We start from the raw sequence: 22,503 nt of genomic DNA, 5'->3' as shown, positions 1-22,503 counted from the left end.
CTTTCACATTGTTTATACCTCTTCTTTAGGACTCCTGTGGGCAGAGGGAGAGCCTGGCTGCGCTTGGCATTAATGCAGAAGAAGCTCTCCGAATATATGAAAGCCCTGATCAATAAGAAGGAGCTTCTCAGGTGAGAGTCACACCTTGGAGAGCTTTGCTCCTTTTGAGGGTGCTTTATACCTGAGAGACAGAAATAAGTATTTTTCATTCACAGTATGCCTGGCATTCTTCAGTGCACATCTCTAGACAGAAAGGTGTTCAATTTAAAACAAAACTGAACACTATATAATTATAATGACCTAGCTTAGCCCTGGTGAAGATTCAAGAAAGTATATCTCCTTTTCTTCTTGGCAGACTTCTTGTTGTGTTGCTGTGTTGATCGATTTTACTAAAATGCTTTTTTTTAATGTCTTTTTTATTCTTTATTACTTTGTTCATTCTTTTTTCCTCCCTCCCTTTTTTCTCTTTCTCTTTCCCTTTCTTTGTTCCTCTCCCTTCCTCCTTTCCTTCCTTCCTTCTTTTCTCATCTAGATCTTCCCTATGCAAGTGAAGGGAAAAGGACATAATTTTAATTTTAGGCTGTATAAAAAACAAAAATGTCAATAAAAATGATTTTTAAAAAAAGTTGTCCATCTCAAACTTCTTACCTTAGAATAAGAAAGGCTTTTGGAACTATTCATTATATAGGTGGCAGTATAATAAGATTTCAGAAATCTGAGAAAAGCCAGGCAGCTGAGAGAATGTTAGAAAAGCATCTGGGAACTGAGCAGACACCTATTTAGGCCAGGGAACAGAGCAGCCTAGTACAAGTGGGCCCAGAGCCTGGGGGATCCACATGGACTTTTAGATATTACCGTCTGTGCTAGAGAAAGTTCAGCCAAGATTGGACAACCCAGGCCCATTTGTCAGCACCCTGCCTGCCACTCAGAGGAGGAATGGAAGTATTATATTCTGAGAACATTGACTTGAATTGAATCAGGAGGAGGATCCATCCACAGGTTTCTAGAAACAAGCTTCTCCTGTACCCTCTTTACTCTCTTACACCTAAGATAATTCTCTTCCAACTGAGTTGGCAGATACTTATACAGAAGCCAGTTGTGTGCTAATCACTGAGGGGTAAAAAACAATGATCTTTTCTAGTTTTTGCAAAAAAAAAAAAAAATACAAAAACAAAAAACTTACCATATAATTAGAGAAGAAATACTTAACCACCACTATCTATATGATACACACCATAAATACAGTAGAAATTCAGAAATTGAATATGAGCCTAGAGTAGATCCCTCAGCAGTGACAGACAGGAGGTTAGTCTCTTGACTTTGGGACATCATTGGAATCTGTGTAAGTTTCAAACTAGATGACCTTTTCTCAAGATTCTTGGCTTTGTCATATTTTTCTGCTCTCTTTAACTGTATTTCATGGGGGGGAGGGGGGAGAAGAAGAAGTCTCTATACAGTAATGTTAGTTAACTAGGATGGAGCCAAGATTTTTTTGCTTTGAAGACAAGAATGCTGATGCTGGTGTCCTTCATTTCTAAATGTGTAAATCATTCAGGTTTTGAAGAGTTATTGGGAGAACAGAATGATCATGTAATACTGAGTAAAAATTAACTTTCCCCTTCACTGGTATAGGGAGCTATTTGTTTATCCAGCTTAGAGTTCTGTTACTTCCTTTGTTTTCTTCTCCCTTTTTTTTTTGCATTGCTAAATTTCAGAAATTTCCAGCTTGCTAAAGGAAAATCACTAAGCTAAAGGAACAGAGAGGGAAATCTGATTCAGGCCGGTTCAGATTATCTCCATACAAATAAAACAATTAGGAGAAATTAAGTGTTCAGATTCACCAGCATGCTTTTTTTCCATCTCAGGTTTAATTAAGATTTTAGAGTTCTTGAGAAGTTTATGTATATGAGTTTCTCCTGGATTTGTCTTGCAGTGAATTCTATGAACCCAATGCCCTGATGATGGAAGAGGAAGGGGCAATTATCGCTGGATTGTTAGTAGGTCTGAATGTCATCGATGCTAATTTCTGCATGAAAGGAGAAGATTTGGACTCCCAGGTATACAGTTACAGGCAGCCTATACATCATTCTGGGTTAAATAATGCTCTCAGTATCTGGGTCAGCATGATTCCATCAGTCAAATTAAAGAAGAGTATTATAAATGAGTCACTATTAGAAGTCATTTAATTAATTCTGTTATGAATATATGTAATATTCTCTCTAAAATGTAATGTTCTCTATTGGAGTTTTCTTGGGGTCTCTGGGAGCAGCCTTCATTTCAGTTAGTCAGGGGTTAAAATCTAAATCCTTTATTGTCTCTTTCAAAGTCTTGTCTCCTTCACTTGGGGCTCTGCTAGTTTTCTGGAGGCCTCTCTCTCTCTTTGGTTCCAATAGCTTGAGCTCCCACCTGCCTTCTCTGACTTCTGAATCTCCCCATCTCCAAAGGTTTGTGCTTCAGCCTGCAGCCCCCACAAAGGTGGACAATGGAATGAATCTGTCTCAGCCTCTGAGAGCTTCTAGAGTGTGTGTCCTTTCTGGTCCTGAGAGCTTCTCCTTATATGCTCCACACTGAGCACAAACCAATCATAATATCACTAGGAAACCATTATTTGTTGTAGGATTAAATCAATGCTAAACTAGATTTAACCATTGTCTCCTCAATTCCACTTAATACCTTGTTTTAAGTTCTGGCCCATCACATCTCCTTGTAGGATTAAATCAATCATAATGAACTATGCTAAATTAGATAACTATTGTCTCTATCAATTCCACTGACTTAGTACCTTGTAAGAATCCTTTGTTTCAAGTTCAGAGTTTGGGCCCATAACATCTCCTACTTTCCTTTGTTTTAGAACATAGGTGGTCATGACCTCCCTGACTTGTTAAGGAGGTGAGAACCCCAAAAAAGGAGGTGATCACTCCCTCCCTGACATCTTAGGAAGGGAGATGAAAACACCAAAGGAAATGGGAAATCAAATGAGATTAGCAGGTTTCTGAAGGGGCTTACTCTTAAAACAGGTGTACATAAATCCATCCATATGGGAGGTATTACACATAATTACATAAGCACATAGCAATATAGCACAGGCTAGTAGTGGTATAACAAATAACATGAATCAACATTGAGGAATTATACATGTCCATAAGTCCTAGAAATAGTCCAAGAGGAATTTATTGTCCATTACCTCATGTGCCAGGAATCCAATAATTCCTGAAAGTTTTGAAGTCCTGCAATAGTCTTATTATGGGTTAGGAAGTCCAATGATTCCTGATGGTTTTCAAGTCCTGCAACAGTCTTTATCAACAATTTTTTATTTCAGGGAATCCAATGATTCCTGCTGGGTTTAAAGTTTTTTAACAGTCTCATTATCAACCATGCTCCTTCAGTGTCAGATTTTTTTTGGGAGTTCGAGGTTTTTCTCTTTTTCTATCTCTTCAGGTGCTCATTGGCACCATCTGATTCCTTCTCCATCTGTAGAGATACAAGCAAACCCTTTCTCCTAAGCAGTTAACCTATCTGGTCCCTTCTATTTATCACTTTCTAAATCTTTCCTCATCATCTGGTAATTATATTGGAACTGTTCTCACTGGATACTTCCCTTCTTCTGTTGGGTTAAAGCCTATATTCTCTCCAATTGTAATCCCTTTCTGCTATCTGATTGCTTTTTTGCTGATTGATCACATCCAAGTCCTGACCTTCTAAAGACTCTCTGAGTGTAACCTCAGTTGCCATCATGCCCCACCAATTTTTTGATTAAGTTCTTGGAGCTGGGCCCCACCTGTCATTTCCCTGGGTCAGTCTGAGGCCCAGTGGAAACCTTAGTTGCATTTTGGACACAGGGTTTTGGGTCTTCTCTCTCCCTGTCCTCTCACTCTATCTCCATACTTACATTGGGCTCTCAGATGTCCTATTTTTCTACACTGAAAAACATTGACGATTTTCTCTAGAAGTCCCTTGCCAAGAGGGACCCTGTCTTCCTATGTTCATTATAGTCTGGGTATAATAAGCATTTGTGCCCACTGTGGCGCACAGCGTCTTATGATCTCCTCTAAAGGAGCATCTTTGTGTAGTCTCCATTTAATTCTTCTGCAAACCTCCTTGGCATTTTCCTTAGCCAGTTGTCTGGTCATTATTTCTGTAGCTGCATTGTCTCCAATGGTTCTAGTGACAGCTGCTTGCAAACGTCCCACAAAGGGTTCGTTGGGACCTTGCTCTATTTTTGTGAAGGCTTCCCTTCCATCTTTCCCTGGGAGGGAACCCCAAACTTTTATTGCAGCCTTAGAAATTTGCTCATACACTGTTATGGGATAATTAATCTGTTCTGAATTCTCTCTGTACTGACCTTCACCTGCTAGTTGGTCAAAAGTGATCTGTATGTTAACTCCAGTTTTCTTATTGTGTTGGGCTTGAATCCTACATAATTCATGATACTGCGAAAGCCACAACAAGTTTTGTCCAGGTTCTAAACATGTCTTTCCTATGGATTCCAACATTGGGGGTTAAGATTTCATAAGCCAAATTCTCTTGTAACATCTTAACATAAGATGATGTAGCCCCATAAAGAGTGCAACCCTTTTTCAAATCCTTAATTTTTTCCAGATCAAAAGGAGTATATCTTCTCCTTTTTTGACCTGAAGAGTCAAGCTCTTCAATCACAGGGTATACATTTATTAAATCAAATACATCCTGTCCTTCATTTTTTGCCTTAACCAGTGCCTTTTGTGATCTTGTCATAGGCTGCTTCTTAGGTGGTACTGATTGTCACTGCCTCTCCACCTCCTTCTTCTCCCTCCACCCATGAAGGGTTAATTGAGGGACGTAGGTCTGGGCATGGGGAATGCTTTAATTTCTCCTGTTGTGAACTTCTGTACTCAGAATTATACTTAACTCCATTCTTTTCTGATTCTTCATCCTTTTCACCTTGTTTATCTGGATTCTCCTGCTTCTGCTCTTTCTTCTTTTTCTTTATTATATAATTTATATAATTTCCTAAAGCCAGTTGTATTAAATTATATGTATTAAGTGTGTCTTTGGAAATTGAGTCAGATCCATAATTGTTTTAGTATTGACATAGTTGCTCTCCTACTAATTACCACTCGCCTGGATTCAATTCTTTTTCCTTAGAGAACCAAGGAGATGTATACTGGACAGTTTCTAAAAGTTCAATGATCTGCTCCCAAATTACAATCAAACCTTGGTTTTTCATAAGTCTGACAATGCTCTCTACACATTTTTTCTTGAAGAGAAACAGAAGGCTGTTTTCTAAACATCTGTTCCATTTTAGCTGAAGCACTAATTTATCCCTTTAACAAAGTTTCCTTGTCTATTTTTGTACTCACCCTAATTTCTGGATCATAAATGAAGGTTCTTGGTCCCATGTTCTGGTGCCAAAATGTAATATTCTCTCTCAAATGTATTGTTCTCTGTTGAGGGTTTTTTTGGGGTCTCTGGAGGCAGCCTTCGTTTCAGTTCAGTAATAACCACACGAGTAGCCAGGGGTTAAAGTCCAAATCCTTTATTATCTCCTTCAAAGTCTTGTCTCTTTTCCTGGGGCTTCGGCTAGCTTTCTTGGAGGCCTTCTGTAGTCTTGGTTCCCAGAGCTTGAGCTCTTGCCTCCTTCTCTGGCCTCTGTATCTCTCCCAATTCCAAGGGTTTGTGCTTCAGCCACAACAAAGATGGAAGATGGAATGAATCTTCTAGTGCACTTGTCCTTTTGGCCATGAGAGCTTCTTGTTTATATGCTGTTCACTGAGTACAAACCAATCATTATAATACACTAGGAAACCATTATTTGTTGTAGGATTAAATCAGTGCTAAACTAGATTTAACCTTTGTCTCCTCAATTCCATTTAGTACCTTGTTTCAAGTTTTGGCCTATAACAAATATAAAAGATAAAGGATCTTGCATAGAATCTAAATAGGCTCTTTTGTTTTTTTAAGTGCCTTCTAAAAGCCCACATTTGATAGATGGTCTTCTCTCTCCTACATTGCATTGCTGCAAATCTTCTGTGCTAAATAAAATGCTAGAAATGAATCACTGTTAAGTTTCCCCTTGAAGGAGAATTCAGGATTGAAGAAGGAGGAAAGAAATGAGATACTGTTTAAAAGTGAAGACAGGATACTTGTCTGACCTCAATTTTTTTTAAAAAGAAGCAGGGGGGGGGGGAGCTAGGTTGCGCAGTGGTTAGAGCACCAGCCTTGAATTCAGGAGGACCTGAGTTCAAATGTGGTCTCAGACACTTAACACTTCCTAACTGTATAACCCTGGGCAAGTCACTTAACCCCAGCCTCAGGGGGGAAAAAATAGTAAAAAGAAGCAGGATAAAAGGAAATGAGATTTTATTTTCAATTTTTAACACTTTTTTGTTTAAAGTTTTGAGTTCCAAATTTTGTCCATCTCTCCCTTTCTTCCCTCTCCTGTCTGAGATGGTAAGCAATTAGATATAGGTGATGTTATACATGTACAATTATGTAAAACATTTCCATATTAGTCACTTTGAAAAGAAGATTCAAATAAAAGAAAAAAATGAAGGAAAGTGAAAAATAACATCTTTCAGTCTGTATTCAATCAATATCAATTCTTTCTCTGGAGGCAGATAGTATGATTTATTAGTCCTTTGGGATTGTTTTGCTGAGAATAGCCAAGTCATTCACAGTTCTTCATTGGACAGTGTTGTTATTACTATAAACAATATTCTCCTGATTCTTTTCACTTCACTGTGCCTTAGATCATGTAATTCTTTTCAGTTTTGTGAAATCATCATATTTGTCATTTCTTATAGCACAATAATATTCCATTACAATCACATACCATAGCTTTTTGAGCCAATTGATGGATGTCCAATTCTTAGCTACCACAGAAAGCTGTCATAAATATTTTTATACAAATAGGGTCCTTTCCCCTTTAAGGGTTAGATGGTTTTAGGATATCTAACAGTGCTATTGCTGGATTATCACAGTTTTGTAATCTTTTGGATATTTTTCCAAATTGCTCTTCAGAATGGTTGGATCAGTTTACAACTTCACCAACAGTGAATTAGTGTACTAGTTTTTCCTACATCTCCAACATCCATTTCCTTTCTTGTCCTATTTAAATCAATCTGATAGATGTGAGGTGGTTTCTTCATCTGAAAACTGCCTGTTTGACTATTTATCAATTGGGGAATGATTTGTATTTTTGTAAATTTGACTTGATTCTCACTATGTATTTGATAAATGAAAATACTTGTTTCGAATTTCTTCCCCAGTTTTCTTCTTTCCTTATAATTTTGGTTGTATTGGTTTTATTTGTGCAAAACTTTAGTTTTATATAATCAAAATTATTTATTTTATTACATTTTGTAATGCTCTCTATATCTTCTTTGGTCTTAAATTCTTTCCTTATTTATAAATTTGACAGATAAACTATTCCATGCTCTCTTAATTAGCTTATGGTCTCACCCTTTATCTTTAAATCATATATTCATTTTAACTTTATCTTGGTAGATGATATGAGATCTTATGCCTTAGCTTCTGCCAGTTTTCCCAGCAGTTTTTTTGTTCCCAAAGCTTGGATCTTTGGGTTTAATCATATACTAGATTACTACGATAATGTAATTTGCCATAATGTAATTTGTACCTAATCTATTCCATTGATCCATCACTGTACTCTTTAGCTAGTACCAGATTGTTTTAATAATAACCTTTATAAATACAATTTGAGATCTGGTGTGAGTAAGACCATCTTTCACAGAAAATTAGAATCTTCAGGTCAATTCCAATAGACTTGCAATGAAGAGATTCATCTGTACCCACAGAGAAATCTATGGAGATTGAATGTGGATCACAACATGGTATTTTCATACTTTTTGTTATTGTTTTCTTGCATTTTGTTTTCTTTCTCATTCTTTTTCCTTTTTGATCTGATATTTTCTTGTGCAGCACAAATGTGGAAATATGTATAGAAGAATTGCATGTGTTTAATCTATATTGGATTATTGCTATTTAGGGAAGGGAGGAGGTCAAGAGTGGGAGAAGAAAATCTGGAACACAAGGTTTTTCAAGGGTGACTATTGAGAACTATCCTTGAATGTGTTTTTAAAAGTAAAAAGCTATTATTATTTTTTAAAAAACAGAAATCTTAAAGAATATGGAATGGGGGTCAAGCTTGTCAAGAAGTAAGGTAGGAGGAATACTGAACAAAGATCAAATCTTCCCGATTTCACTTGTCCTTGCCCTTTTTTTTTTTTTTTTTTTTTTTTTTTTTTTCATCTGCAAAGTTTATGTAGAGAAGTCACTTCTCTGTCAAACAAAATTTCAGTCTTCCTCAGTCCAACTTTTTTTCTTCAGGTCTCACAGTGTTTATAGATAGGTACAAATATATATATCAAGACAGAAGTCCTGACTGATTAAGTAGACTGAATTTCATTAGTAGGTAACATCTTTTTCATCATAAATCACGAGTGTTCCTCATGCTTGACAGTGTAATAAATAGAGCCTTCCCCTGGAGTCAGAAAAACCTAAACTCAAATTCCCTCTCAGATACAAGTTATCTGACTCTGAGTCACTCACTTTACTGCTATTTGCCTCAGTTTCCTCATTTGTAACATGGGGCTAATAGTAACTCCTCCATCAGGCTTGTTGTCAGAATAAGATGAGATATTTGTGAAACACTTTTTAAATATGAGATACTTGTTTTGGGGTTTTTTAATTATTTTTTTATAATAAGTTTTTTATTTTCAAAATACATGCATGATTTTCAGCATTTACCCTTGCAAAACCTTGTGTTTGACAATGTTATCCCTCCCTACCTTCTCCCTTCTAGACAGCACATAATCCAATGTATACTAGGTATGTACAATTCTTCTAAATATATTTCTACCTTTATCATGCTGTATAAGAAAAATAAGCTCAAAAAGGAAAAAAAGAAAAAAAACAAGCAAATGACAACAAACAAAGTGAATGTTGTGATCTACATTCATTCTCTACAGTCCTTTCTCTGGGTACAGATGTCTTTCTTCATCAGAAGGTCATTGGAATTGGCCTCAGTCATCTCATTGTTGACATGGGTCATGACCATCAGAATTGATAATCGTATAGTCTTGTTGTTGCTGTGTATAATGATCTCATGGTTCTGCTCATTTCACTTAGCATCAGTTCATATAAATCTCTCCAGCTGTCTCTAAAAGCATCTTGCTGATTGTTTCTTTCAGAATCATAATATTCCATAACGTTCATATACCATAACTTATCTAGCCAATCCCCAACTGGTCGGCATCCACTAAACATGAGATACTTGTAAAGCATTTTGCAAACTTGAAAAGTGACATTAAATGTTGGCCTGATTTTTTCCTTCTCATCCCCCTTCCTCCTGGGTAGCAGGACCCAGCATGCCATTGGCCAGAGATACAATTTTTACCATTGTGATTGACTTTTAAATTCCTTCACAGTCTGGCACTCCTCACTTATCTTTCTGAGCTTAATGTAAATGCCATGATTGATTATGCCTACTAAGCCAGGTGTCTACTAATGTGTCTTTGCTAAGCCATCCCTTTTATCAGAAATGTGTAATTTCTGCTTGCTGCAGCATCACAGAATCCCTGTATTCTTTTGAGACTCAGGGAAGGTGCCAGCTCTCCCACAGAAGGCCAGATTCTCCGATTCTAGAACTGGTATTTTCCTGCTTTTTCCTCCCAAGATAATATAAACTCTCTGAGGGTAGGTACAGCTTCCTTTTTGTTTTTACATCCCTTAGATGGAGTCTAATTTCGATCAGTGAGTGAATGACTGACTAAAATTTGATGTGGAATCTTAGGAAACTCTTAATTTCATATTTTTGGAAATTATTGTTGCAGGTTGGAGTTATAGACTTTTCAATGTATCTTAAAGATGGGAACAGCACTAAAGGTAGTGAAGGGTAAGTAGTACAAGAAAAAGTTTCCTTTTTCTTTCTTAATATTTTTGGTTGTTGGGAATCCATGATAAAAGGCATGGTAGGTAGATCATTTTCAAAATAGTGGGCATGGAAAGGGCAACCATGACTAAATTCTTATTTAAAGGACACTATTTTAAGTTGTATTTTTTCCCAAATTTTGTAGTCTCAGGGACCTTTTTATGCTTATAGAAATTATTAAGGAATCCTCCAGAGCTTTTGTGGGTCATAGCTATTGATATTTACCATATTAGAAATGTAAATGTTTTAGGATTATTATGAAAATAATTTTGACCTTTAGGAGTCCTTGAAAAGGTTTCCAGTCTCCTGGACCATATTTGAAAGAACCATTAACTTAAAAAGATATGTTCACTTAGTAGATTGTAATTGTTTCTCAATTTCGGAAGACAGTGCACCCTCCTTTTTATTATTTAAGTGTAATAAAAGTTTATTACTAGGCTCTAAAGACTATTGCACTTTCTGAAATTTATGTTCAAATAATACATTTTGAGCATAGAAATAGACCAAAAATAGGTACTCCATGTTCAGCTCATAAATTAGTAGATGTGAAACAATTATACAGATGTTTTTCCACTGTGTTGGTATAGCTGCTTTATTGTGATATTCCCTGTCAGAACTAAGAGGCATTTTCATCATCATCGAAAAGCTTCAGTCTGGTTCTGATTACGACCCAGGTGTGATCTTCTCTAAATCATCTAACCTTTCTGATTTCCATCTCTATAATGGGGAAGGATGGATGGCCAATATTCAGTCTCTTTCCTGAATTTCTAAAATTCTGTAATGGTCATTTATGTGTTTTTGGAAAGTAATACGATGCTTCCTTTTTTTTCCTAAATTAAAATTTCGGCATGTGTATACTTTTGCACATGTTGTAATACTTAGATCTCAGAAAAAGATCTTTTTTCAGCACCGAGGTGCTTTCTCCTCTGGTTGTCCATAAAGGTTTTCCTCCTAAAGCTATGGAAGAGATAATCTGTTCCACAAAGATTTTTAAATTTTCTAAGTGAGAAAACTGAGTTCCAATGAGTTTTAGGGACTTAAACAAAACGGGGAAGGTTTTACATGACATATGGAGAATTTTAACTAATACTCCAATCCATTGAGAATACATTTTTAAATCACAGCTACTTGAGTATATGTATGTATGTATTACAGAAACAGTGTATAGATATCAGAAACATGAGATATGCAAATTTAGAAATACTTCTACTCCAAATGTTCACAGGAACTATTTGTGCCAGATTTATGGTAGAATCTTCCTAGCTTAAATTGGTCTACTTGGATGCACTGTACCTGAACCCCAATGTAGTAATATCATTTTGATTCTCTCTGATTACAAAGGACAACAACCATCATTATGTCATTATGGTAAATGATGATCTTGAAAAAAAATCACATAAACCTGAGTGTCTAGCACATAATAAGTATTTAACTGTTTGTGGATTGATTGGACAAAATAGAATAGACCTTATTACAAGTGGGAAATGGACTATAATTAAATTGTGGCTGTCAAGATGGAAGTCCTTATTTGCTAGGAAGAAGCAGTTCAGTTAAAGAATTAGAGAATATTTCCCTCTTATCAACCAACGACCCACTGAAAAAAAAAACTGTTTAGGTTTTTACAACAATACAAAGACTTTTGTGAATTGTGGCCACTCTTATGTGCATGTGTGGAAACTCTCTTTCGTCAACATAGGACTGATCATAGTACATCAGAGACTGGACTTGAACCCAGATCTTGCCAGTGGTTTCATGTGAAGGTGTATGGTTTTCTAGTTCACTGGAACTACAAGGGCATTGCGTTCTGACACCTGGCTCCCTTTTATGGACCTGTTTCTATGTCATGTTCCCCAATTTTTGTTTTGTGAAAAAGAAGGAGTGGAATCATCACTCTTGGGGTTTTTTTTGTTTGTTTTGTTTTGTTTTTCATGAGGCAGTTGGGGTTAAGTGACTTGCCCAGAGTCACACAGCTAGGAAGTGTCTGCGGCTAGATTTGAACTCAGGTCCTCCTGATTTCAGGGCTGGTGGTCTATCCACTGTGCCACCTAGCTTCCCCCTACTCTTGTATTTTTAAGTAATTATTATATGTACTGTTTTCTTTCTTTTCCAGAGATGGCCAGATTACTGCTATTTTGGATCAGAAGAACTATGTAGAAGAACTCAACAGACATTTGAAGTAAATAATGAATACATAATATTACCTTAACTTAAAATTTAATGGAGGGAAGAGAACAGAGGGAAAGGGAAGATAAGTGACTGAAAAGTACTAGAGATGGGTCATTCCTTATTTAAAGGTGCTCTAGCCAAAAGCATCTCACCATTGTTGGTAATCTCTCCAAAGGACTCTTGGTTTAAATGTGCTTCCATTGTTCATGAAACAGTCCCCAGCTCAGCCCAGGTGGACTATTTTTTTCTTTTGGTGGTTAACTATCACAAGAATAGTTAGGCATTTTTTATAAACAGGTCAATGTAGTCAACATGCATTTATTAAGCACCTGTTGTATACCAGGCACTGTATTAAGCCCTGGGGTTATCCTCCAAAAAGAGGCTAAACCACAGTTCTTACTCTCAGGAGTATTCTAACGGGGAAGATGAGATCTGATAAAAAAAGGAAGGTCTTTTCAAAGGGAGGGCATTGGACATGGAGACCCAGAAAGACCTCTTGCAGAAGTAAGCTGCAATCTTGGTCATTTGACTGAGGCCAGAAGATATATAGGAAGCCATGGAGAATGGACCATGAAAAGACAGACTAGAAAGGAGGAGTGGCCTGTGGAAGGGAAAGCTGAATTGTAGGGAGCCTGGTGAGAAGGAGCCAGGTCGTGAAAGGCTTTCAGAGCCAGAGAGGATTTTGTATTTGACTGTTGAGGCACCAGGGAGCCAGTATCATGCATGGAGTAGGGTCCGTGACATAGTCAAGTGCATGCCTTAATAAGGTGGGAAGATAAGTATAAGGCTATTGCAGTAATCCCAGCTGTTGAGGGCTACATGAGAGGTGTTGTGAAGGTACAAACCATCTGATTTGGGTCTGTGGGATGAGGTGAGAGAGGCTTCATGAGTAACCATGAGATTAGGAGCCCAAGGGACCCAGGAACAGGAGGGTGTCCTTGATAATTACAAGGAAATAAAGACTAGGGGAGCATTTGAGAAGAAATACTGAGTTCTTGGGGGGAATGTTGAGCATAAGATGTCTATGGAATACCTATTTGGAGATGTGAGAATACAAGTGAGGTGAGCTAAGCAGATCAAAGAGACGATGATTAAACTCATAGGATCTGACGAGTTCTCCAAGGAGAAGATGAGTCCTCCAAAGGAAGAAGAAGAGAGGGCCTGGGAAAGACCCGTCTAAGGAGACTGAAGAGCAGAGCAATAGCATGAAAGCCCAGAGGGAAGAGAACATTAGGGAGGAATGATCAGCAGGCAGCTCTGAGGATGAGGATCAAGAAAAGACCTGTGGTTCAATCATTCCGTAGTTGGTAACTTGGGAGAGAGCAGGCCAGAAGCTGAATTGTAGGGGACTGAAAGGAGGGGAGAGGAACAGAAGCAGAGGCCCTGATGAGAGATTGCACAGAGGGTGAGGAGGAATGAGATCTCGGGTAGTCGATTGCTTGGATCTGGGAATTTTTAAGGAAGGGCTGAGATGTGCTTGTAAGATGTGAGAGTAGGGGTTAAAGGCGGCAGCCAGGACCTGGGCACATATAAAAGGGGGCTGCCTTGGAGGGTGAGAAAAGCCACCTGCTCAATGGAGATGAGCTGGGGGAGGGAAGGCACCTGACTGTGGTGAGGAAGAGCGGGGAGAGGAGGGAAAGGTTCTCGTCTGAGAGAGGTGGAACAAGGAACTCCGGGGAAAGGAGAGATGAGAGGGGTGTGCTGTGACCCATGCAGGGCTCGTGGTCTGGGAGAGAAAGGAGAAAGTCCTGGTGCCGTAAACATGGTTAGGTTCAAAGGTCAGAAGGAAAGGTGAAATCATAAAAGATAATGATTAGATAAAAGTATTTTCCAGTCATGAAAAAGGAGGTATGGAATGTTTGTGGGTGATGGCAAGTTCAGATGTAGAACCATCTCCATATGGCTGAGGTACGTTAGTGATTGAGGAACAAGGCAAAGGGAAATGTCTGCCCGGATTATGTAGAAACCTTACACTAGAGGGAAAGGCATAAGGAGGAACTGCCTTCACTCAACTGCTTCTAAAGGAGACAAAATTTTGACTCTTAAAATTTATTTCCCCTCTCAAAATAACCTTATGTTTAGTTAATTTTTGAATATATCTACCTGAATATACTTTAAAACGTACATGTTGTCTATTCTGATAGAATCCTCTCAAAGGGACTGTTAAATTTTTTTCCTTTGCATCCTTAGTACTTCATACATGATAGGCACTTAGTAAAGTCTGTTGTGTTAATCATTTCTTTTTTATAAGAACTTAGTCCCTCTGGCATTGTTGTTTTACCCCAATTCTAGGTTTGTCAAATCAATTAATATATGGTTTTCCTGTCCTTTTCAAGGGATTATTAAGGGTCCTAATGGAGTTTCATTGTGTCCCCTTACTAAATTATATTGTCTATGAGGGTGGAGACCAACCTCTTTTCACCTTCCTTACACTATGCTCAATAATATGTATTGTCATCATATATGTTGAATGCAAGGACAATGATTTGTTAATAGATTCAGTACCTCCTTTTCAACTTTGATTATGTCCTAGAATGGACCTGGATCTCCACTAATGCTTCTTCAAGAATACTATCCTTCAAGACAAATTTCTCATAAATAATCATTACTGCTTTTAAGAGATGATAATAGTTATTAGTGGAAAATATAGGCCTGATCTTATGAATGACTTGTTCATCATTCTTCCCTAATGTGGGTTGGTTGTATTATAATAGATTTGGGTGGAATGTTTTAAGTTCATTGTTGAGATAAAATCATGCCCTCTGGTATATGATAGTTTTTTCAAATAATAGCATTCAAGTGTGCCTTGTCTGTTTGTTTTTCTATTTGACAGTGCAACAGTGAACAACCTACAGGCCAAAGTGGATGCCTTAGAAAAGTCTAACACTAAGCTGACAGAGGAGGTAGGTGTGTGGGGGCATTTCTGGGACAGGTGGGTTGAAGCATTTCTAACCTTCACAGAACCTTGGTATGTAGTGATAACTAGGTATAGGTGATTCGATTCCTTGTGGGCTCAAGTTAGATTTACTCTCCTACTACTCAGAATTTTGAGTTTGTGGAACTTAAGGAAGACTACATTCCGTCTTAATTTTTCAATTTAAAAACATGTGTATGGACTCAATGAAACATGTAATAGTTTGTCAATTTGAAGACTGCTGATTGTATTTATACTCATGCCAAGAAGAGAGGTGCTAGTAATTTATTTTGACTTTCATGCAAGATAGATCTAACATTGTTTCTGCTGAATCAATACTTTTGGTCAGACCTTACATGAGTAATAATAAGAATAGATGACATTGAACTTTAGAAACCATAAATAATAAGAGTACATGACAATGAACTTTAGAAGCTGTTCTGTCACTTAGTCATTAATCCCACACACTCAGCAAAGAAAACTTTATAAACTTCTCAATCTTAGGCTTATGAGATAAAGTAGCCCTAGAAAGGTTACATAAATCTCTGTGAAAATCTTACCTGCAAATTGGGAATAATTATTCACATAAAATTCATACTTTGTTGTGATGCATTGAGAAAATGTGTAGAAAGTGTTTTGCAACCTTAGAATGTTTTTGTTTTGTTTTTTAAATATGATCTCTTGATTGGCTTTATCATCAAAACTCTTTGGCAAGAAAACTTGGAGCTGCCCAGTGAAATCTGTTCAAGTGTGTTGACAATCAACTATGCCATATACCATCTTTCTTTCACAAATAAGCAGTAGAGAAGTATTCCTCCCCCCCCCCAAAAAAAAAAGAGAGAGAGAGAGAAGTATTCCCAGCCTTAACAATGTGAACTGAGGGGGTGGGGCAGAATCAGCAAAAAGCTCGTATGCCTGATTTTGTCTGTGCCTATTTATACAGAAGAGGTTTTTTCGAAGCCTGGAAAATAAAACCCAAATATGCATAGTCTTCGTTTTGAAGATTGAATCAAGACTTTGGCAAGTCCCATGCTTTATTAATTAAAGCAATGAGACACATATTTCAAATTCAGAGTTAGTTCCCTGTTCCTGGACTTAGCATGAAATAATTATCCAATGAAATGGGAAGCTACTTTGGGTGCATCGATTTCCTCATTAGATCTTTATGATTTGTTGGAGGAGGAAAGAAAACAGATTAAGAACAAAAATTCATCTGAGGTCTTTGGAAATGATGAAATCCTTTCTATTCTGAGTTTTTCACTTCCCTCACAGATGAAGAAAACAGCATGGTTTGCAGATTTAGGAAGAAAAAAAAAACTTTCCAAAACATAAGTAACTAGCATAGAGTTAATATTGTAGGTTGTATTTCTTCATGAGGAGAAAAATTAAAGTAGAAAGAAATTTATTACATATTAAGTATATTTTAAGAATGTATTTATACTTAAAACTTTTTTTTATTAACTTTATAAAAACAAACATAGAAACATAGCAAAAAGGAAAAAGTTCCCCAGTCCTTTCCCCTCCTTGCCCTGGGACAGAAACAAGGAAGTTGGTTTTGTTCCATTGTCTCCTCTAAGCCTGTTGTAGATTCCTCTTTCTTTAGCCAGTTTTTCTTCCTAGAAGAACTTAAATTTGTTAGAGACTGGCTCTTAGAAATTCTGAGAGAGGAACTTCTATGGGGCAGAGAATTAAGAGACACAAGTTACATTCCAACAGATCACAGCATTTAAACCTGTTTAGTGAAAAAGTTTGTTTTCCCTTGTTCTTGAGCCACCTCCAGCCTGGTGATATTCTGTGCAATGTTCAGGAGCATAGGCAACCAGAATATTGTGGTTCTCTTTATCATTTATTTATTGGTTTCAGTAAAACCAAATCATCAAAGTAGGCTTGAATAGTATTTTTTCCACTATGTTGTAAGAAAAGGCAATTATCTTCGGTGAAGATCTATTTTTCTAACATCAGGACAACTACTAAGAATTCTACTTCATCTTTTGTGAGAAAAACGGGAGAGGAGAGAAGGATTTGAGCAAAAAAAAAAAAGAAGGAAATTGTGTTAGTGATTTTGAAGAGCAAATCCTGGAGGAGGGAGAGTTGACAGAGAAGGAAAATAATCTCCCAATGCAGAGACTGGTCTAGGTACTGTTCTGGGTCTTAGAGTAGAATCAAGGTTCAATGAGTTTTGATTCATTAGGTTTTGATAAAAGTCATTAAAGACTTTATAAAAATGAAAGTTGACTAAGAAGGAAGACTCAAGAGGTTAAAAAAAAAAAAACAAAAAAAACATAGTTTTCAAGAAAAGACTAGGTGAATAAGAAAAGATGTGGAATATTATATTCCCAGCACTTAGCACAGTGCCTGGTACATAATAGGCTCTTAATAAATGTTGACTGATTGAGAGAGTAAATGAGTGATTGAGTCAAATAGGCAAAATTGATTAGTACAATGAAAACGGATGGTAACTGTCAAGATGTTGCAACTGAGGAAACAAAATTGAGTGAGATTGTCATTGTCAACTCTGATGACAAATAACCAAAGAATCACAGAGGTTTTGCAACCACTGTTAACTCCAGAAAGACCAAAGAGCTTTCACAGGTTAAAAGTAAAAAAGCTTTTTTATTCCATTAGGGGAGATAAGTGAGAGACATATATCAGGGCCAAGTCTAGTAGGAGATTTGACACAATGGGGCTAAACCATAATTTCTGTATTTGTGGTTAGAACAGGTGCAACAACACTGAAATAAGATTGTCTAATGACAAAGTCCGTTCAGAGGTGAGGAAGCATCAGCTCAGTGCTTTAGCTGCATCAGTGTTCATCTGGAGGGTGAGTGCAAAGTTATTGTGCCAGGGCTAGAATTCAACTCTGGAAAACGGAGTGTCTGAAGAGAGAGGGTGGTCTTGGACCTGACATCATGTGGCCAAGAGTTGGTAACTGGCTGTCAGCTTCATAAGCAGATCTCAGGGTTGAGGTAGAGCATCCACAAGCAGTTTGGAAAAAATAACAAAAAACCAAGGTTGGAAATCAGAATCAAGATGATGGTAGGGAAGAAAAACTGTCTCTTGACTTGGATTGACTGTATAATGTCTGGATTTCTGTCACAGCCAAAGGATGACTCTCTGTATTTCAAGTATAGACTGGTTTTCCTTCTAGAGGAACCCTTTGGGTTATGAGGGACAGCAAAGTAAGCAAATGAAAGCAAGGTTTCATCTTGAGGAGGATCTTAAGGTGAAGGATAGATAGGAGACTTTCACTTTATTGAGTTGGAAAGTGGAAGAACCTGACTTACCTGAGGAAGGAAAGAAGTTTTCACTTGTACACTTTGATCAAAAGCCGACTGAGACTTTTCAGCTGGAGGTGGTTGGCCCTGGATCTTCTCAGAGAAGTAAGGCCTTTGTGATTCAAAAAATTATTTAGGAGAGCCCTTGAGTTTAGGTAGGGATGGGAAGATGGGAGTGGGGTTGCCTAGTAATTATCAAAGAAAGAAAAGAATCAGCAATTACTGGTGCCAAGATACCAAGGCAGCTCTTTGTAGACCTGAGAGCAACAGCAGAGAACTGTTCTCTTCCCAAGGTATGATGTAACAGAGAACTTCCCAAGAAGTATCAAACTCAAAGACAATTGGGGCATAAGAGATACTGCCAGAATCGATCAATAAACATAAAAAGTGTTGCTAAAGGTTATGAATTTTGGGCAAGAAAGTGAAAACCATAATGGTACAGGCTGTGTTTTGTTTGGTTTGGTTTTTTACTATTTCCCATTGAAGGTAAGGATTAAGAGAAAAATCAATGTTGGGAAATAATTTAGAAAAGCTGTCTGAGAATGGGATTTGGTCTTCTGAACTGTGCCTTAAAATATAGAAACAACACATTTTTGGCTAGAGATGGCGTCTGCTTGTTAAGTGCGACAGGAGTGCATTTTTCTGGAATCTTGTGAATCTTGTCCAAAAGGCCTTAAACTAATAAAGATAGAGGAGGAAAAAGATTGCCTGTGTATAACCTCAATTATTGAAGCTTTTTATTTTCAAAAGGATAATTTTTCAACATTGACCCTTGTTTTTCAGATTTTCTCCTCCTCCCCCCCTCCCCTAGATGGCAAGTAATCTAATATATGTTAAACATGGTAAAGATATATGTAAATCAAATATACCATACATATACTGATATGGATAAGGGAAGAGGTGGAGCCAAGATGGTGGAGAAGGCACACCCTCTTTAAGCTCCTCTCATGGCTTCAATAATAGCTCTTGACTGATAAAATTCATGAATATTAAAGGTACAAAAACTTACCAGCTGAAGATAATCTGGAAGACCGCCAGAGCAGCTTTGTCTTGAGGGGTAGGAACAGACCAGCAGCAGGCAGAGAGAGAGGAAAGTCTGGCATCCTGAGTGGACCAGGGACAGGAGTAGCCTCTTGTGACTAGAAGAACAGTGGAAATGACCCTGCCATAGGCTGACTGCTTTGCCCTGATTGTAAAGCAGTGGGCCAGCAGAGAGATTAGAGGCAGAGGTACAGGTACTCTAAAAACGCCAGAACTGTAACACCCCCCCCCCCAAACCGAAAGTGACTCAGCATAGTCCAGCGCAACTGTGCAGCTACATGCTGAAGCAGACCAGGGCAGTTGCAGATCTACACAGCAGGGGGGTGCAGCCCAGGGCAGTCTCTAATCTAAACAGTGTGGGGCTCAGCCTGGGAAAACAGAACTTCCCGCAGTGCAGCTGTGCTTCTGGGGCAGAGACACTTCCAGTCTGTGTAGGGCTATTCAGCTGGTCAGCTGCTAATACATTACCACAGCCACCAGCAGCCTTTGGATTGGTGTAGTGACACTTTCACTGCTCAGCCTCTTGCCTCAGGGCAGTCATTAATCCACACAGCTGGGTTCTTAGCAGGGCATCACCCCCCCCCCCAAGCTGGGCTTTCCATTGGAGAACTATTTCCCAGAGCACTCCCATACCTGTCCACTCCTTGTAATCGGTTGACAGGCCATCCATACACCTATCCCTGTTCTGCAGAGGAAGCTGGTAACCTCTTGGCCCTGAAGGCAGACCCTACGGGCTTTAAAAAATGAGTAAAAAAATTAAAAGGACTATTGATAGCAGGTTTTCAACCCTGAGGAGATTAATAGCAGATAGTCTCCAGATAATTGTTTGTCCCCAACACAAAAGGATCTCCTAGAAGAGACTATTAAAAATCTTAAAAGAGAGCTAGAAGAAAAATGGGGAAAGTAAAGAGAAGCTATGCAAGAGAGTAACAGCCTCCTAAAATGTGAACTGGAAAAGGTTAAAAAAAACTCCCAGAAAAGTAGGATTTGTGAATTAGAAAAAGAAAATAACTCACTTAAAAAAAAAAAATAGTGAAATGGAAAAAAAATTCCATAGAGCAAACAACTCATTTAAAAACTCAATTGGACATATGCAAAAAGAAGTTAAAAAAAAGCTAATGAAGAAATTAAACTCATTAAAAATCAGAACTGAACAAATAGAAATGAATGATTCCCTGAGGCATCAAGAATCAGTCAAACAAAACCAAAAAAATGAAAAAATAGAAATATTTCATATCTACTTGGAAAAACAACAGACCTGGAAAATAGATCTAGGAGAGATAATCTGATGATTATTGGACTTCCAGAAAATTATGATGGAAAAAAGAGCCTAGATACTATTTTGCAGGAAATCATCAAACAGAACTGCCCAGAGGTAATAGAACCAGAAGGGAAAATAGGCATTGAAAGAATTCATCGAACACCTTCTGAAAAAGACCCTTTAAAAAAAAAACAAAAAAAACTCCACAAAATATTGTGGCCAAATTTCAGAACTATCAGACTAAGGAAAAAATATTACAAGCAGCCAGGAAAAAACAATTCAGATACCAAGGTGCCACAATAAGGGTCACTCAAGATCTGGCTGCATCCACATTAAAGGATCGAAAGGCCTGGAATCTGATATTCCAAAAGGCAAAAGAACTTGGAATGCAACCAAGAATAAACTACCCAGCTAAGCTGAGCATTTTCTTCCATGGAACAAGATGGACATTTAATAAAACAGATGAATTTCATTTGTTTCTAAGGAAAAAAACAGATCTAAACTAAAAGTTTGATCTCCTACCATAGGACTTCAGAGAAGCAGAAAAAGATAAAAGGAACTCTTGAGAACTGTATTTCTGTTGTGGATATACATTAAAACTACATGTATAATTGGATTTTACTGATATAAAAAAGGAAGTAGAAATGGAAATGGGATAGTATCAGAAAAAGGGAAAAGGGGAGATAAAAAGAGGGAAACTACATCCTATAAAGAGGCATAGAAAACCTATCATATCTGCGGGAAGTTAGGGGGAGGAACATTGTGTGAATCTAAACTCTCATCAGAGTTGGCTCAAAGAGAAAATAATTGACAGAGAATTTGTTTTACAGAGAATTCTCTCACGTCATTAAAAAGTGGGAGAGAAAAAGGGAAAAAGAAAGGAGAAAAAGGGGAAGGGATACTAAAGAGGGAGGGCTGTGTGACGCAAGTGGGGTCCATAAGTTTAATACTGGGGAAGGGGTTCGGGGGGGACAAGAAAAAAAGCATAATCTGGGGATATTATGATGCTAGGAAATACAAAATTAGTAATTTTAACTGTAAATGTGAATGGGATGAACTCTGCCATTAAGCTGAGGCAGATAACAGACTAGATCAAAAGTCAGAACCCTACAATAGGTTGTTTATAGGAAACACATTTAAAGCAGGGAGATACATGCAGAGTAACGGTAAAAGGCTGAAGCAGAACCTATTATGCTTCAGGTGAAATCAAAAAAGCAGGGGTAGCCATCCTTATCTTAGATCAAATAAAAGCAAAAATTGATTTAATTAAAAGAGATAAGGAAGGAAACTGTATCCTGCTAAAGGGTAGTATAGACAATGAAGCAATATCAATACTAAACCTATATCCACCAAGTGGTATAGCATCTAAAGGGGAAGTTAAGAGAGTTTCTAGAAGAAATAGACAGCAAAACTATAATAGTGGGAGATTTCAACCTTGCACTCTCAAAATTAGATAAATCAAACCACAAAACAACTAAGAAAGAAATTAAAGAGGCAAATAGAATATTAGAAAAATTAGGTATAATAGATCTTTTGGAGAAAACTGAATAGTACTAGAAAGGAGTATACTTTCTTTTCAGCAGTTCATGGAATCTATACAAAAATTGACCATATATTAGGACACAAAGATTTCAAAATTAAATGTAGGAAGGCAGAAATAGTAAATGCTTTCTTTTCAGATCACGATGTAATTAAAAACTACATTCAACAAAAAATTAGGGGTAAATAGACCAAAAATTAATTGGAAACTAAATAATCTCATCTTAAAGAATGATTGGGTGAAACAGCAAATTATAGACCCAATAATTTCACTCAAGATAATGACAATAATGAGACATCATATCAAAATTTGTGGGATGCAGCTAAAGCGGTAATAAGGGGCAATTTTATATCTTTAGAGGCTTACTTGCATAAA

At 37.5% G+C, this 22,503-nt stretch overlaps 1 protein-coding gene across 8 annotated transcripts in view; it reads left to right on the top strand.

The window, feature by feature from the left end:
- RUFY3 (RUN and FYVE domain containing 3) overlaps positions 1-22,503 on the top strand; it is a 131,582-nt gene that overhangs the window by 78,079 nt on the left and 31,000 nt on the right. For all 8 annotated transcript variants that reach the window (XR_012483464.1, XM_074275112.1, XM_074275115.1 and 5 more), the window contains 5 exons: positions 30-131; positions 1,934-2,057; positions 9,834-9,895; positions 12,042-12,107; positions 14,931-15,000. Coding sequence is in view for 7 of the 8 variants with exons in the window: in XM_074275112.1 (XP_074131213.1) it covers positions 30-131; positions 1,934-2,057; positions 9,834-9,895; positions 12,042-12,107; positions 14,931-15,000 (424 nt within the window). In the remaining variant the exon portion in view is untranslated. The remainder of the gene's footprint in view (positions 1-29; positions 132-1,933; positions 2,058-9,833; positions 9,896-12,041; positions 12,108-14,930; positions 15,001-22,503) is intronic.

Source organism: Sminthopsis crassicaudata, chromosome 6 (assembly GCF_048593235.1).
Source record: "Sminthopsis crassicaudata isolate SCR6 chromosome 6, ASM4859323v1, whole genome shotgun sequence".
NCBI lineage: Eukaryota > Metazoa > Chordata > Mammalia > Dasyuromorphia > Dasyuridae > Sminthopsis > Sminthopsis crassicaudata.
This window is presented reverse-complemented; position numbering and strand designations above follow the sequence as displayed.